General features: G+C 38.8%; 1 protein-coding gene across 1 annotated transcript in view; it reads right to left on the bottom strand.

Annotated features, from left to right (window-relative positions):
• Positions 1-3,236: 3,236 nt before the first annotated feature.
• Positions 3,237-18,711, bottom strand: part of LOC129279527 (GPI transamidase component PIG-T-like) — a 121,444-nt gene continuing 105,969 nt past the window's right edge. Inside the window, exon 8 of the mRNA XM_064095649.1 lies at positions 3,237-3,707. Within this exon, the coding sequence (XP_063951719.1) occupies positions 3,449-3,707 (259 nt within the window). The 3' untranslated portion in view covers positions 3,237-3,448. The remainder of the gene's footprint in view (positions 3,708-18,711) is intronic.

Raw genomic sequence — 18,711 nt, 5'->3', positions numbered from 1 at the left:
GTGTTTAGACAATATTTCACTCGTATAGATTACAATTACATTCATTTTATTGTTTTTACTCTTGTGAAAATTAGTTTCTTCATTCGCTTTGTTCATAATACAGATAGGGCCTATGGCAGCCATTTTGAATGTCAACATGCAGCATAATTACCGAAATTGCAAGGGAAATTATATGTTTCGTTAGAAATCCTTGTTGTCAGACAGTGTTACACCAATATTTCGCAGTTATTGGCATTTTAAAGTCAAACAAATTCAAAGGTTGTGAAAATTATTTGTCCCCTTTTATATATTGTACACAGTATAAGGGGTCTATGACAGCCATTTTGAATATCATAATACAGCATTGATCACATTAGATAGTATACAAATGACATAGTTTTGTTAATAGTCATGTTTTCAGACAGTAGTCCACTCGCAGGTCACAATCACATGCAATAATAGTGCTCTTGTTTGAAAAAATATTTTCCCCATTCATATTCTACATAATAAAGTATACAGGGGTTATGGCGGCCATTTTGAATATCAATAAAATAAATATTTTGTCAAATATCGCTTTTCCAATTGGTATTTCACTTCTGCACAACAACTACATGCATTTTATAGCTAATGTGTTGGCAATTTTATGATTTTCATGGGTAATTTGCATATTTTGGCGGCCATATTGGATTTTGCCAATTTGCGGGAAATGCTCAAGGTTACAAGAGTGGCATCATTCAGATTTGGAATCAGCACCCTCGAATTGACAAGAAACCATCAAAAAACATTGTATATCTAAAAAAACAAGGTTCGACCCCTTGTCTATGGGGCCTATCCTGGACTATAGCAAGAGATGATTAGACTTAATGGACCTCTTATCACCATTCTCTTTCCCCACTGGAAAGTCCGCTAATTGAGCGCTGTATGACTTTTCAGAACACCAAGTCTCGTAACTACTCAATTAAGTCTTCGCATCGTCATAACCGCCCCTAATTATCAAAAATTTGAAACTTTGCTACGCTCGAAATATAGTATTTTGAGCTTTTTTAACTGTGGTTAAATAGCCAACGATGTGATGACGTTATTATGATTTTTTTTTTTAATCATATGTAAATTTTTTATTATATTTTTGAAGCTTCAGGGTACTATTTAACCGTAATTACAAAATCATTTTTAATGCTAAAATTTGTATTCTTTTTAATTCAATTTTTCTTAATGTACTCTAAATGATATGTAAATTACTTGATGAAATACTATTGATGATTTTGTACATTTGTATGATTGTTTCTCCAATACCCATTCTATGGGTGACATGGGAATAAATGTCATTGTCATTGTCAGGTAAGAGTAGTTGTGCGCGATGTAATTGGATTAGCACGGGAATGGGACGTGATTAAATTAGCGTATACGTAGCGCAGGCATTGAAACTAATTCGATTATATACCGGGGGGGGGGGAATGGGTCCAGGCGGCAAATTCAAATCCTCTCTACGCACGCATTTCACATCAGCCACTGCATGTCTCATTGCGTTCATAAGCACACATACGTTAATACTAGCTTCCATCACCACAATTTGACATTCTTCCGACAAAACACGTACACACTCCAACGCAATCCATTCTTTTCTGTCTTCCACGGACAAAGAAAAAAAAACACAGTTACAAAACGAAATCAAGCGTTAGATTGATTTTATTTGTTATTATTTTCTTTCACACGATGGGCATACTTTTTCTAAAGAGAGTTCGGGATTAACGGGGTGAAGTAGCATTTTTCCCTTTTTTGATATTTCAAAAGTCCCTTGTTGATCTCTTTGCTCTCCTCCATCTCTTCTTCCTCTTGATACTGGAACAGGCCCTCGACTTTGTGTCCGTGCTTGGCCAAGACTCTCTGCACGGCTTTCTGAACGGGTATGCCATCCACTTTCTTATCCAGGTCGGATGTAATTTGCTGATGGGTGACATCACTGGCGGATCCAGGGGGGGGGGGGGCACAGCCGGCCCGTGTCCCCCTGGATCCGCCAGTGACGTCACCCATCAGCAAATAAACATTTGTAATGTAAAAACGCCGTTAAAACAGAAGCGTGCCCCCTTTTAAATACCCCCCACTTTTTGTTTAGGTCAAATTTTGTCGGGGACGAAATTTTCTTAATGTTTGGTTAAAATCTTTTTTTTTTGCTTGTCAAATTTTTCCTCGGAAAAATGTGCCTCCCCTTTGGAAAATCCTGGATCCACCCCTGGCAGGGCCGTCGCTAAAGGAAAGATGTGGGGGGTGCGACGGCCCGCCCCCCAATAATTTGGATATCGTCGGTATATCAGCGCTGCCGTCGAGAAAATGGGGGGAGGGGAGTGCGAGAAGGAAAAAAAAGGGAAAAGGGAGAAAGAGGAAAGAAAAAGGGAAAGAAGAGAAAAGGAAAAAAAGGGGGGGGGGGAGAAGAAAGAAAGAAAGGGACAAAGTGGAAGAGGAAAACAAAAGGAAGGAGATAAAATCAGAGAGAGAAGAGAATGGGGTAGACAAGGTTTTGATTAGGTAAACCTGTGTGTCGGTGTAATTAAAAATGCGGAGTCTGAGATGTTTGAAAAATTATTGTCTGTTACGCAAACGCAGAGATATTGGACTGACGCTTATCGGGAAAATGACACTGTCGGGCCGCGGAGGATTGTTCCAACTGCTCCATGTATTTTGTTCTCACTTGGTCTCTGAGTTCCATTTCGGCGGCCGTGACGGGAAAATATTGATGAAAATAAAAATATTGATGAAAATAAAAGCTGAAACTGATCCTGGGTATAACAAAAGAAAATGTAACTGAGGAGAATGTAGAACACTTCCAAGATTCATGGTTGCCGGGCGTGTCAGTATAATCGCTACCGATATTTGTCAGTAATCAGGGCCTAAAAATCCCCCTACTGGAAAAGGCCTAGCGACGCCCCTGTTGATCAATTATTACATACCCACTATGTCTCTATGCTCTTCAAAAACTTATTTGCTTCTGGTTCAAAAGTTTCAAAAACTTGGGCGAAAGATCCTTCCTTTGTTCATGTGTGCCCCATACTATGGCACATACTTCCTGAAGACATCAAAAATTGTATCTCTGTCCAGTCTTTCCAAAATGTTCTTAAAACCTTTCTTTTTACTTTTTAATTTCTTTATGCGCCTTGAGCACTCTACAAAGTGGATTTGGCGCTTTTCAAGTCACATGTAATATAATTATTATTATAATCATGGACTTCATATCGTTTGTGAGAGAAATCTGATATAATGAATTAATGAGTCATTTTCTTTTTAATAAATCACAGATGTAACTAAATTTCAAATCATTACATGATAGATACAGATTCATAAAAGGGATAAAGACAAACAACCCCAATATCATATTGAAGAAACACGAAACATCAAAAGCCTTCATCTCCTGTCATTGTCTCCTTAATCTTTTATACCACCATTCTCCCATATTTCTTCTCCCATTTTTTCTTTTCTAACTCCGCTTCCCACTTTCCCTGAACTTTCTGAACTTAGCAAGCAACTTCATCCCCAGACTGCCAACACTGCTGGATTGGTCAACAAAGTCAAACCTCCTGGAGGTGAGATTGTGAAGGGAGCCGAAGCCTATAGCTACCACTGTACATGCAAGGCAGATCACGTTGTATGGCATACTGAAGTCTGGTGTAGGTAGCTGGATTAACAGAGGCTTTGTATACAGACATAAGAAGAACTTGGATGCAATACTGCCATCGCTGTGGATTGAATGAAGATAACAAAAGTTTTTAATATTAAAAAAGACTATGAAATGTATAGGAAGTATGTCACTTTTCATATAAAGAACTTACAATTAGGATGTGCAAAACAAAATCAATATAGGGATCTCTTTATTCATGTTTTTGCATTAAAAAATGAAACATGAAAATACGGTTATTTCATTTACGAAATAACGGATACACCCTTAAATCTATGGTATTCATCAACTTGAATGGCTATACCGGAGACAAAAACACACAAAATTCCTAGTACACGGTGACCCATCTCCCTGACCCGAGCACTACGCCCAGTTACTCAATCACGGACACGTCACTTCCTCTTACGAGTGCGAACCGAGGAGACATGTTGCCATGCAAGGCGAGGGGCCAGTGGGAGGATTTAAAGGGATGTATCCAGTTATTTCGTAAATAAAAGAATAACAGTAAGTATTTTCATGATTTACTATCAATTACTGGGATACATCCCTTTAATCTATGCTAGACCAACACGGATTCAACCATGGGGAGGCATGTCTAATAAGCAAATGAACGCAAGAGAACAGGGAGAGGAAATAGTCTAGGATCGAGATAGGGGGCTTTATTTAGAATTTTTGGTGGGGAAGGTTTGACAGGCTTATCCGGGGTAAAATTGTGTGCTGATTCCAAAAATGTCACTCTTATTGGTCGTACTCACGCCACTTTGGCCAAAAATTACCATTTGACCACTCTTTGGAAAATGGTCCCTTAACAGAATTCTTTTGTATCCACATCAAATAACAAGGCAAAAGCAATTTTGTGTCTCGCCCACTTATGAAAATAACAAGAAATATCGTGATTTGCGAGGGTACGCAAGAGAATTATATCGAAACTTCATTGTGAAATGACTGGGATGGAATAACACTTGTCATAAGAGCCTTGCACGTAAACTTTAATGTTGACCTGAAAATTACCTTTGACCTTACCATGTGACCTCCAACTGCATCATAACATGCAATTCACCTAATTACATCTACCATCCAAGTTTTGTTGAAAAGTAACTTACGGTTGCGGAGTTAGGTGTCATAAGAGAGTCTTGCATAAAAACTTTAACGTTGACCTGAAAATGACCTTTGACCTTACCATGTGACCTCCGACTGCAGCATAACATGCAGGTCCCCCAAGTCCATCTACCATCCAAGTTTGGTTGAAATGCGACTTACGGTTGCGGAGTTGGGTGTCATAAGAGAGTCTTGCATGTAAACTTTAACGTTGACCTGAAAATGACCTTTGACCTTACCATGTGACCCCAGACTGCAGCATAACATGCAGGTCCCCCAAATCCATCTACCATCCAAGTTTGGTTGAAAATTGACTCACGGTTGGGGAGTTAGGTGTCATTACAGGTTTGTGACGGACGGACGACGGACGACATTTGGATCCCTAAGTCTCGCGTTCACCTCTGGTGGGCGAGACAAAAAAGGTCTATCCTAATTTAAATGCACCCAGATTCCAGATAAAGTGGAGGAGCCGTGGTGTAGTGGTTCTGACTCTCGCCTTGTAAACAGAGGGTCGTGTGTTCGAATCTCACCGCGGTCTGGCGTCCTTTGGCAATGCGTTAATCAACACTTTGCCACTCTCGACCCAGGTGCTAAATGGGTACCCGGTAGGATGTGAAAGTCATTGTAGCTTGTCCAGTACTGTGTGCGCCTCACCGGCGACTGGCTGGAATACTCCCCAGGGAGTGGAGGATGTGCACACATTGTGTGCGGGAATGACTTATTGAATCCAATGACCGGGGTAATAATATATCTGTAAAGCGCTTAGACACGTCGTTCCGATGTATTAAGCGCTATATAAAAACAGATTATTATTATTATAAAGTGGTTTCATTTGCCAAATGATAATAGAAGTCGGGTAATTTTGGCCATGTTTTGACAAAAAATTACCCCTAACATGACTCTTTTTGTCCAAAATGTGTTACATATATTGATCAAAACTACGATTGGATGTCTTTAGAAATCCAGATTCATTTTAACAATGTGCGCTGGATCATAACAATCAACCTCATGTAATATATTCCTTCAGTTTTGACCTAAGAGGGTCATTTTGTGTACTTCAGACATAAGTGACCATTCGCGCAGTTTTGCATCATAAACTGTTCAAACCTTTCAAACTGGCCTCTTCATTTTTCCCCGGTGAGCTTCTCCAGCACGCATTCCTCACTTCCCTGGCGAAGAAAAAATGTACCCTTTCGCACTGACATCTCTTCCCCGGGTGATTTGCTCGGTCGGAAGTAAGTGCAGACCCGGTGTCAATGAAAGCGTGCCCCGTTTTAATTTGAATCTTAAAGGTATAGTGTATGATTGGTTGTTCTCAGAAAAGGGCAATGAATCAATTTCAAAATTATTACATTAATGAGATACCTATATTATTGCTCGATTTTATCACGGAAAAGAAACTTGCATAACTTTTCTATTTTCATGATATTGAGGGTGAAACATAATTATAACGCGTGTCGGTTAACCTACTTAACCTGGGACTTTCTTGTTGACGACCTCTCGGGTTAAAAAATAAATTGATATTAGAACACTGTTCGAATAATGCATATTCATTACGACCTCATGCATATTGATGAAATACGTCATGGCGCATGCGCGGTATCAAGAAATCCCCGTATCAACAAAGTGCAGCGCTGTGTGCAGAAGTAGCTGAGTAGAAGCAAACACCGAACGGTGCGTGCAAGCTCAATGAGCCGATGCTAGCCGGCTAGCGATTAATCCACGTCCTGGACGATTTTTATTGATTGGGCAAACCCTATTCACACATAACCAACACACACACGTCCTCCACTGATTGACTTACCCCCAGTGATTCACCTAACCCAGTGATTCACTTTCCCCCAAAAAAAATGTTGTTTCGTGTGACCATTCAGGGGTGTGTGTATGCGTGTTATGGGGATGTAGTGTGTTGTGTTTGGTAGCCGTATCGTACAAAATAACAACAGTCCAGGAGGTGGACTAGCTAGCGATATGCTTGCGCTTTGCATGCACGTTTACTTTAGACATAATCCATTAATAGCGATAGCACACACAGGACAAGCATATTATTTGGAGCTATAGCTCCATGATTGTATCGTACGTGAATAAGGATTCAGACACGTGGATTATCGGACGTGAATGACGAAGCAAAGGATTGCCCAATACGGCTTACTTTCGGAATCTTATGTCATGAATCTGAAAGTACTCCAAGTCTAAAAGATCGAGATACGAGAATCCCAGAGAAGGGCAAGGGCCGAGTTTGATTAGACGGCCACCTCGCTCTTTGTGCTCGCATCGATATTGTTAGGTAGATAACAATCAGAGATATCTATGATTACAATCCTGTTCATGATTACCGAAAGTGCTTAGAATGTCAGAAATTTAGTTCAGAATATCAATCACTTTTTAAGCTCAAGTGATTGATATTCTGACCTAAAATTTTGACATTCTAAGCACATTTGGTAACCATAAACAGGATTGTCATGATGTCATCTAATTTTAACTAAACAATATTGAAGCGAGCGCAAAGAGCGAGATGAAAAATTTTCATATGCATATATATAGACGGCCACCCCCATTCTGTCTAGGGCCGAGTATGAAGAAAGGGAAGAGAAAAACGATTATTTTCAGGGCGGGATACAAAATAGTAAAACATAAAAGGAAAATAAAAGTTGATAGGACCATGGAGGACACACAGTATTGACATGAAAGTAGGATTATTATTCGTTGTTTAGACTGAACTTGCGAGGTCAAAAGGTGAGCTGAGAAACCTGTTGATGCGAAGTATGTAGCGTAGTCTACATCGTGTAGACCGTGTGTATATGCGACCAATGCATCAAGTTGCAAATTTAGAATAAAGTGTCATTTGGTCAATCTTTACAAGCAGAGCAGAGGCGTCATGAGCAAAAGCAAAAAAAAAAAGGGGGGGGGGGAGGGTAGACGTAAGGGGCAAGATTTTTCGGAAAACTGTTATTCTTGCAGCCACACAAGAAAGCTTTTAGCTAGATTTGGAGCCAATGAGAAGTTGAGTATATTCAATATTGCGCGGCGCTATGGTCTATGGCAGAACCGCTCTAGGTATGCAGAGGGGTGAATTTCGGAGCCGACCCCGGGGGCCGACCGGCATGTTTTACAACAGAACATTACAAGTCATGCCGTGTGAAACATGGCAACGATGTACGTGAAAGAAGACTAAGCAAACTTGGAGAAGCAACGTCCGAGGGGATTGCACATACTAGTAATTTACGTCTGCTTTGAAACGTGTATCAATAAGGATTTCCAGAGAATGGGTAGTCCAGATGCTGGACCTTCGAGATTTTGTTTTCCTTCACACACTGCGCTCTAACCACTGTTCGCTTTTCCCCATTGATCGCGCGATCCCCTAATTTGCCCTCCTACCGACGGTAGGAGGGTAAATTTGGGGATCGCGCGATCAATGGGTTAGTGCAGTGTGTAGGAAAAGTGAGCAGTGGTTAGAGCGCAGTGTGTGGAGGAAAACAAAATCTCGAAGGTCCAGCATCTGGACTAGAGAATGGGTCGCAGAGTATTTCTCCTGCATGGGGAGGGTGGGGGTAGCCTCCTTAGCCTAAAGGCCTAATCAATCCATCAGTGGATGGATGGATGACTGAAAGAATGAATAGATGGATGAATAGGCATATATATGAATGGATCATCCGATGAATGTATAACCCCAAGAATGGATGGACAAAGACAAATGGATACCAATGACGAATAATAGATGGGGGCGCCCCATGGGAGCTGTTGTTGAATGGGCTACCCCTTATTAAATAAACAATAAACAAATAAAAATAGATGGAAAGATGAACTTTTATTGCAACAAATGAGAGGAAGATAGGCCTCCGGGATATAGGCCTACGCATACAGTGTGTGTACGAGCAGTTCAACTGTTGAAAAAAATGTGAATGACTGTGGTGCGTGGCGACGTGAGCAGGACAAAGACATCACTCACATCTTGATTGGCATAACATAGACTTATTTAGCAATGAAAGTGGAACCGGGAATTGGGACTCCCATTTTCCTGCTATAAATATAGGAAAAACGAATGATAAGTGTTGTTTTATAGCCGAGGAAATGTATTCTTCATATTGGGATTGGGACCAAGGAGATCCCGGCGTGTCAACATTTCATAACTCATGGGGAAAATAATATAATAATTTTTGATTGAAAAAAAAATGTGCTCAGTTCACACTGTCACGATTTTTTTTTGGTGGGGTTACCTGCTGAAAAAAAATTGAGAAAGCAAAAGAAAAACATAAAGGTTCTAACACGAAATGTTGGTAATTCTATACATTTCTCCAATATGACACCTATCAGAATTCCAGGGGGTGCTGCCCGTGGAAAATAATACATGCCGCATCCCCAGATTCCCCCCCCCCCCCGCTTCCAAGAGGCATATAATCGCGGAATAATTAATCGTATCAGAAAGTATCAGATCAGTCAAGGCGATCGTATTGATCGTAGAAAGTGTTGGAATATGGTTCAACTATTTTGGCGATCAGTTATGAAAGGCCAATCGTGCATGGTGTTCGTGACGGATTGCACTATTGTAGGAATAAGAATATTTTGGGGCGGGAAAGTCGCCTACTTCCAAGTGGTGATGACTTTCAGGAAAAAAAAGAAATTTGTGTTTGAAATTTTTGGGCAAGCCCATTCTGGCGGGGTTCAATGGGTATACGCCTATTCTGATGTACTTAATTTATGGTGATGTGATGCAAATATGTTGCCGATAAAAATATAATATTTTGCCTTTATGGGTGTTTTACAACTCACGGGGGGGGGGGATCAAGGAGAATACAGTAATAGCTCTGAATACTGACTGAGAGACACTCCGATCTGCAAAAGTGAAGGCAAAGCTGTCATGGGGCAACCAAACAAGTAATACTTTCTTGAATAGGCATACCATAATAAAGTTGGTGAGAATAATATTGAAATAAAGAGAAAAATAACATTGAGAATGCGAACATAAGGAATACACACAACCTAAGGTTAGGAATTGTATAAACAGCGAAAAATACAGAAAGATGTTATGAACATGCTTTCACTATTCATGAATGTATAATGCAATGATAAAGGGAAAATGTTTTAAGTTTAATTTAATTTCAACCAGTGGCGTAAATAATGAACATAACAAATATGAAGGGGCCAGATATACATATAGGGCACAAATCTAGATTTTTTTTTTGTAATCTATGATAGATGTTGACGTGATATTCAGATAATAGTTTCCCTTTGATCTTTCCTTTTTTTTTCTTGGCCGTGACAAATTTGGGAATCCATACAGCCCCAAGCCTTATTTTGAACGCCACTGATTTCAACTGAATATCATCGGAAAAATATTTACAAGGTAGTCAAGTGGCAGCCGACGCAGCGTGTAAAAACAGTATGAATTTCATTAATTGCATGATAATAATAAAATGATAAATAATGTCATGTGTGGTTAGCGGAAACGAGGATAGGACGTTTTGTAATTCGCTATTCAGTAAAACAAGTGGAATGCCTCTGGCCGTCTCACCTGCATCACGCGATTCAATATAGCAGCAGTGCTGATTTTGAAAACTACTATAACTCGCACAAGATGTTCAGTGATACTTGGTTACTCTTATTTCCACGTTTTATGAACTAGACCAATACACTTATAGAGATATGATGGCAATTCAACAAATACCCCCAACGTGGCCAAAGTTCTTTGACCTTGATCATGTGACCTGAAACTCGCACAGGATGTTCAGTGATACTTGATTACTATTATGTCCAAGTTTTATGAACTAGACCAACACACTTTCAAATTTATGGCTGTAATTCAACAAATACCCCAATTTGGCCAAAGTTCATTGACCCTAAATGACCTTTGACCTTGATCATGTGACCTGAAACTTGCACAGGATGTTCAGTAATACTTGATTACTATTATGTCCAAGTTTCATGAATCAGATCCATAAACTTTCAAAGTTATGATGGTAATTCAACAGATACCCCCAATTCGGCCAAAGTTCATTGACCCTAAATGACCTTTGACCTTGGTCATGTGACATGAAACTCAGGCAGGATGTTCAGTAATACTTGATTAACCTTATGGCCAAGTTTCATGAACTAGGTCCATATACTTTCTAAGTTATGCTGTCATTTCAAAAACTTAACCTCAGGTTAAGATTTGGTGTTGACGCCGCCGTCGCCGCCGCCGTCGCCGTCGGAAAAGCGGCGCCTATAGTCTCACTCTGCTATGCAGGTGAGACAAAAATGAGAATGACTGAAACAATATATATTCAAAATATAAATCTCATGAGAGAGAAACGATTCAAACAATAACAGAGTATTATATTATGTTGCGTTCAAATTCCCTTTTGATCGTTCTTTTGATTCCCTTTCAACAATCTATTTCTTTCTTCCTTTCTTCTCTCTCCTCCTCCTTCCCTTTATTTGGGCGGCCGAGCTAGGATGGAGGGGGGAAGTTCAATTCAGTGGCCTAGTACTAGTAGGTCCATTGGTAAATTGCCAATTCGTCAAATACCAACTCGTCCATTCACCACATGGTCTACTTTCATTTAGTCCATGCAATGCCAATCCGTCCATCAACATTTCATCGAACAACCATTTGGTCCAGTTAGTCCAGTATCCAATTCATTTTCATTCATTTTGCACAATAACACTTCCAATAACCAAATTGTATATGGACTAAATGACTATTGGATCAACTGGTTATTAGACGGAATGCACGCATGTGGATAGTGAACGAACTGGTGGTAGACCAAATAATGATAGTAGACGAGTTGGCATCAGACGAAATGGAAGTAAACCGATCCGATCCATGGACTAGCGCCTAGTATCACGCCGGTATAGATAAGGAGGTACAATGTTGGAAACGATGCCCAACGGACATGTGCGTATCCAGGATCCATGATTGAGCCCGACTATTTTGGCGCCCCTGTGAACTTTTCGGAAAATGGCACCCCGACCCGCCCAGCAGTTTGAATTATCGTATTTCATAATCACGTGAAAAAGGCATCGAAGACTACTTTTTAATGTGTTCATGAAAAAAACCATCCATGAATATGTTGTAACCACCTTTTGAAAAAAATAAATGCGACCAGAAAGCACAGCATTTTAAGCATTTTGGGGTTTCACTTTAGTTCAACTTCTCATCAGAGTGGTAGACCATACTAAAATTATGTGCGGGAGCTGTAATTTCTTAACCGGGGGTGGATCCAGCTTTCGCCAATAGGGGAGGGGATATTTTCATCTCTTTTCCGATCGATCATTCTGAGTTTTATTGCAACCGTGAACATGATGGGTATAATTATCTAAACAATATTGATGCGAGCGCAAAGAGCGATATGAAAATTTTTCATATTCTTACCTAGAATTTGGAAAAATCTGTGAGCACTTTTGGTAATCAAGAACAGGGTGGGTATCTATCAACATTTTATGCGATCGCGAAGTGGATCGAAGCTGACAATTTTTGAATTTCCAACCCAACACTGGACATTATAAGCACTTTTCATATGTGTTTTATAATCATGAACAGGATGGGTATCTAATTAAATGATTAATGCGAGCACGAAGCGCGAGTTGAAAATTTTTGATTTTCTGACATAGATTTTGGACATTATAAGCACTATTGGGTAATCATGAACAGGATGGGTATCTAACAAATCATTTAATGCGAGCGAGAGGCGCGAGCGTAACATTTTTGGTATTCCGACCCAAAACTGGAAATTCTAAGCATATTTTGTAATCATGGAAAGCATGGGTATCTATTTAAACAATTGTGCGAGCGCGGGGCGCGAGCTTAAAAGTGATTGATATTCTGAACTAAAATTCTGACATTCTAAGCACTTTTGGTAATCATGAACAGGATTGTCATCTACATGTACCTAACAATATTGATGTGAGCGCAAAGAGCGATATGAAAAATTTTCATATTCTTACCTAAAATTTGGAAAAATCTATGAGCACTTTTGGTAATCAAGGACAGGGTGGGTATCTGTCAACATTTTATGCGATTGCGAAGTGCGAGCTGACAATTTTTGAATTTCCAACCCAACACTGGAAATGATAAGCACTTTTTATAACCATGAACAGGATGGGTATCTAGCTAAATAATTAATGCGAGTGCGAAGCGAGTGTTGAAATTTTTTGATATTCTAACCTAAAATTTGGACATTCTAAGCACTATTGGGTAATCATGAACAGGATGGGTATCTAACAAATCATTTAATGCGAGCGAGAGGCGCGAGCATAAATTTTTTGGTATTCCGACCCAAAACTGGAAATTCTAAGCATATTTTGTAGCCATGGAAAGGATGGGTATCTATTTAAACAATTGTGCGAGCGCGGAGCGCGAGCTTAAAAAGTGATTGATATTCTGACCTAAAATTTTGACATTGACTAAGCACTTTTGGTAATCATGAACAGGATTGTCATCTAACTAAACAATATTGATGCGAGCGCAAAGAGCGAGATGAAAATTTTTCATATTCTTACCTAATATTTGGACATTCGAGTAAGCATTTTCGATTATCATGAACAAGATGAGCACTAACAAAACAGTTTATGCGAGCGTGAAGCGCGAGCTGATTTTTTTTTATATTACGATCCAAAGTCGGACATTCTAAGCACTTATCTAACCATGAACAGGATCGTCACCTTACAAAACAATTAATGCGAGCGCGTAGAGTAGGATGATTTTTTTTGGTATTCTGATCTAAAATTATAGGCACTTTTGGTAATCATGAACAGGATGAGTATTTGATGAATTTGGCGCCCACCCCCCTCCCTTGGTTAATTGAACCTGAATTTGGCGCACCGGGACAGACATAAAATAGGCGCCCGCGTGTGGTGAACATCCATTAGGCACCCCCTAGGTTGAACATCAATATGGCGCCCCCCTATGTCAAACATCGATTTGGCAACCCTATGAAAAATATCGATTCGGCGCCCCAGCCCCTATGTCAAACTTCAATGCGGCCCCCTCTTATGTCGAACATCTATACGGCGCCCTGAGGTAAAACATTAATTCGCCCCCCCCCCCTCCACCTAGGTTGAAATCAATTTGGCACCCCCTAGGTTGAACATCAATTCGGCGCCCCCCTATGTCAAACATCAAATCGGCAACACTATGGAAAATATTGATTCGGCGCCCCAGCCCCTAGTTTGGAGATCAATTCGGCGCCCCCTCGGTGCCCCTATGTCGAACTTCAATGCGGCCCCTATGTGGAACATCTATACGGCGCCCTGAGGTAAAACATTAATTCGCCCCCCCCCCCCACCTAAGCTGAACATCAATTGGCACCCCCTATAGGTCGAACATCAATTCGGCGCCTCCCTAATTCGGACATCAAGTCGATGCCCCCTATGTCGAACATCAATTCGGCTCCCCCTTAATTCGGCGCCCCTATAGGTCGATTATCAATTAGGCGCCCCCCTCCCTAGGGTGAACATCAATTCGGCGCTCCCCTTTCCCTCTTTTGTTTTCCTCCTCTCTTTCTTTACCCCTTTTCTCTTTCTCTTCTTCTTTCCCTCATTTTTTCTCCCCTTTTCTTTCCCTCCCTTTTCTCCTTATTTTTGGCGCCCCTTTTTCGCCTACCCGGGGGGGGGGGGTGGGCGTGCCCCGAGGGCCCTCGAATACGCACATGGTGGAGCTACGGATATAGAGAAATAAGGACAAAGATGTAATGAAAATATAAGAACTCTTGAAATATTTTACATTTTCTAGGCAAACAAGAATCTAAAGCGTATACACAATGCCCGGCTGAATAGACATCCATTTGCATCCTGTTTGATATGCTCGCGTTTAGATAAAATTTCCTGCAAGTTCCATTGCAGGCTAAATAAAGGGCAAAAGTATAAGTTTTTTCTTTGAGAGGGGGGAATGACGATAAATAAAAATACCAGCAAGTGCGATGGGTGCTAATCAGGAGCGGCGGAACGTATTTTCATTTGGGGGCAAAAGAGGGCACTTATATGAATTTTTTTATGCAATTGAAATTTTCACCATGAGATTATCATCTGCGTTAAGTAGTTGTGCGTTTTATAGTAATTAAGTTGAGCAAAGCCTTTTTGAAGTCTTTTCTGATTGATTAAATATGTAATCAGGCTTTATTTTTCCGGGAGCGAGCATAGCAAGCAAGCGGTTTGGAAACATTTTCAAATCTGAAGTTGTGAAACTCGCTTTTTGGTCAATTATTACCGCGCAAATTATTGTTAAAAGAGCATCCTTGCGAGATGTTGTGAGCGCGAATCGCGGGCTCAAAATTTTGGACATTGCATGTACTAATAAGACCTGAAAATCAAGCATTCCGAGCAATTGTTTTTGTTATGAAAAAGATGTGTATCTAACTGAATAATGCACGCGAGTGCGATATTCCAACCTGAAAACTGGACAATCTAAGCACTTTTTGAAACCAATAAATAATAATTGATGCGAGCGCAAAGCGCGAGCCGAAAATTTGTGATATTTCAACCTGAGAACTGGACATTCTAAGTTTTGAAACCAAGAATAAATAATAAATGATGCAAGCTGAAAGCGCGAGGTGAAAATTTGTGATATTCAAACTTGAAAATTGAACATTGTAAGCAAAAGTTGTAACCAAAACACTTGCACCCTGTTGCACCCACAAATGTAATAATGCCCACAAATGTAATAACACTTTACCCACAAATGTAATAACGCCCACAAATGTAATAACACTTTACCCACAAATGTAATAATTTTTGATCGCCCACAAATGTAATAATGACTTTACCCACAAATGTAATAAATTTGAAGGGATTTTTGGCGAATCCGTTCTCAACTAAAATCCTATAGTAATGCGTTCATAAAAGTGCAAAGTCTTTTTTCCAGACCCGATTAATTCAAAAATTATAATATAATTTAAAGTCTATTTTCAAAAATTATAATATAAGTCCAAAGTCTTTTTTTCCAGACACGGTTATTGAAAAAAATATAAAATAAATCCAAACTAGGATACGATAATGATATTCCAGAGGAATGAAAATGAGAATCGAGCTTAGTCTTTTCTCCAGACCCAGTTAATTAAAACTGATGGAATTAATGTCTTTGTTGTTGTTTGAACTTACAAGGTGCGTATTGTGAATATATGCGCTAAGAGTAAATTGAGAATCAAGCGTAGTCTTTCTTCACACCCGGTTACTTAAAACTAAAAACTAAATCCTTATAGTAATGCGTTCATATAGCACAAAAGTGCAATGTCTTTTTTCCAGACCTGGTTAATTAAATATTTATGACATAAGTCTAAATTAAGTCTTTTTTCAAGACCCGGTTGTTTCAAAAATTATAATATAAGTCCAAAGTTTTTTTCCAGACCGGTTGTTTCAAACATTACAACATAAGTCCAGTCTTTTTTCCAGACCCAGTTATTTCAAAAATTATAATATAAGTCCAAACTAAGATACCATAATGATATTCCAGTGGAATAAAAATAAAAATCGAGCTCAGTCTTTTCTCCAAACCCTGTTATACAAAAATTATAAATAACAATACAACAACAACAAAAACAGTATAAAGACCCCATAATCTTATTAATGCTGGATAACATGGACATATAGCATAGTCTTTCAGCCAGACCCAGTTATTTTTTTTCTCAAAATAACGCTAACAGTAATAATAAGTAAATTCCAAATCTTAGAACAAACAATCCTTCAACCTAAGAACCTGTTTTAAAAAGAGGTTTAGAGCATTGTCTTTATTCCAGACCTAATCATTAACAAATTACCCAAAAAAAATCTTCTAACGAAAGACTATATCATATTCTAATTTTTCTGGAATAACACAAGTTTTAAAACGTACTCTTTTCTCCAGACCCGGTTATTAAAAAAAATGAATTAAAAAAACTTTTAACAGTTCAAATCTAAGACCAATCTTCAACAGTTACACCCTTACTGGGTGTAAAAATATGTATTTACTCCGCACCCAGGTCAGTTTTTTTTTTTTATAATACTAAGACCCCTACAAAACATTGTAATAATGCATGGGTAAAAGCAAACATCCTTTCTCCAGACTTGGTTATTATTTGAAAAAAAAGATAGTTTTTACAAATATTCTAAAACGAATACCCAATAATCTAATTACTGTGGAATAACATGAATATCGATTGTAGACTTTCCTCCAGACACAGTTATTTCAAGAATAAAAAAGCAATAAAACCCAACCCCAACAACGAATCTAAGAACCAACAATCCTCCAAATTAAGACCATGTAGAAAAGCACATGTTTAGAGCGTTGTCTTTATTCTAGACCCAGTCATTTAAAAAATAATTCAAACAGTCTTAAAAACACAATATTGAAAAAAAAAACTAAGACCAAATTTCAAAATTAAGCCCAGTTAAAATGCTTGGGTTTAGAGTGTTGTCTGTACCCCACACCCAGTTCTCTGAAAAATACAAATTAAGCGAAACTTTAAACTTTGAACTTACAGTATAATTTTTTAAACAACCGGGTCTGGAAAAAAGACATTGGACTTATAATAATTTTTGAATTAACCGGGTCTGGAAAAAAGACTTTGCACATTTGTGCTATACGAACACATTACTATAGGGTTTTAGTTTTTAGTTACTGGGTCTGGAGAAAAGACTATGCTTGATTCTCAATTTACTCTTAGCGCATATATTCACAATATGCGCCGTATAAGTGAAAACAACAACAAAGACACTAATTCCACCGGTTTTAATTAACTGGGTCTGGAAAAAGACTAAGCTTGATTCTCATTATTATTCCACTGGAATATCATTATCATATCTTAGTTTGGACTTATATTATAATTTTTGAAATAACCGGGACTGGAAAAAAGACTTTGGACTTATATTATAATTTTTGAAACAACCGGGTCTGGAAAAAGTCTTTGGACTCATATTATAATTTTTTAAACAACCGGGTCTGGAAAAAAAGACTTTGGACTTATATTATAATTTTTTTAAACAACCAGGTCTGGAAAAAAGACTTTGAACTTATATTATAATTTTTGAAACAACCGGGTCTGGAAAAAAAGACTTCGGACTTATATAATAATTTTTTTAACAACTTGGTCTGAAAAAAGACTTTGAACTTATATTATAATTATTGAAACAACCGGGTCTGGAAGAAAAGACTTTGGATTATATTATACTTCCTTTATTAACCGGGTCTGGAAAAAAAGACTTTGCACTTTTGTGCTATATGAACGTATTACTATAGGATTTCAGTTTAGAACGGATTCGCCAAAAATCCCTTCAAATTTATTACATTTGTGGGTAAAGTCATTATTACATTTGTGGGCGATCAAAATTATTACATTTGTGGGTAAAGTGTTATTACATTTGTGGGCGTTATTACATTTGTGGGCGATTATTACATTTGTGGGTGTAACACACCCCTCCCCCCAAAAAAATCCCAGCAGGGAAAAAATGGAAAGTGCCCTTCTTTCAAAATGATGTGAGTGCGAAGCGCGAGCCAAAATTTTTGTGATTTTCTAACCTAAAATGTATTGTTTGACTTCAAAAAAGGTATTTTATTTTGAAAAGGGGCACACATCATTTTGAAAGAAGGGCACTTTCCATTTTAAAAAAAAAATAAAAAATTCCTACTTTCGGGGGGGGGGGGGGGTGTAATCGATGTTACATAAACATCAATTACTTATAATATACAGGCCTGACGTACCGGTATCATAGGCGGATCCAGGAGGCCAACGGGGCGCCCCCACCCTATTGGCGACACATAATAGGGGGGAAGAAAGAGAAACAAGTAATAGAATGGAAAGCAGAGGGTGGGGGGAGAAGAAAAAATATAAGGAGGAAGAATGAATAAAATAAGGTGAGGGTAATTCAGACTGGGGGGGGGAACCATGTCACTATATAAAACAATTTAGCCCGCGCTTCGTGTTCGCATTGCCTGTTCGATGGAATATCTATTTATCAATACCTATTCATTTATTTATTCATTCAGTCATATTTAAACAGGTTCATAAGATCAGATT

The sequence above is a fragment of the Lytechinus pictus genome, chromosome 2 (genome assembly GCF_037042905.1).
Source record: "Lytechinus pictus isolate F3 Inbred chromosome 2, Lp3.0, whole genome shotgun sequence".
NCBI lineage: Eukaryota > Metazoa > Echinodermata > Echinoidea > Temnopleuroida > Toxopneustidae > Lytechinus > Lytechinus pictus.
This window is presented reverse-complemented; position numbering and strand designations above follow the sequence as displayed.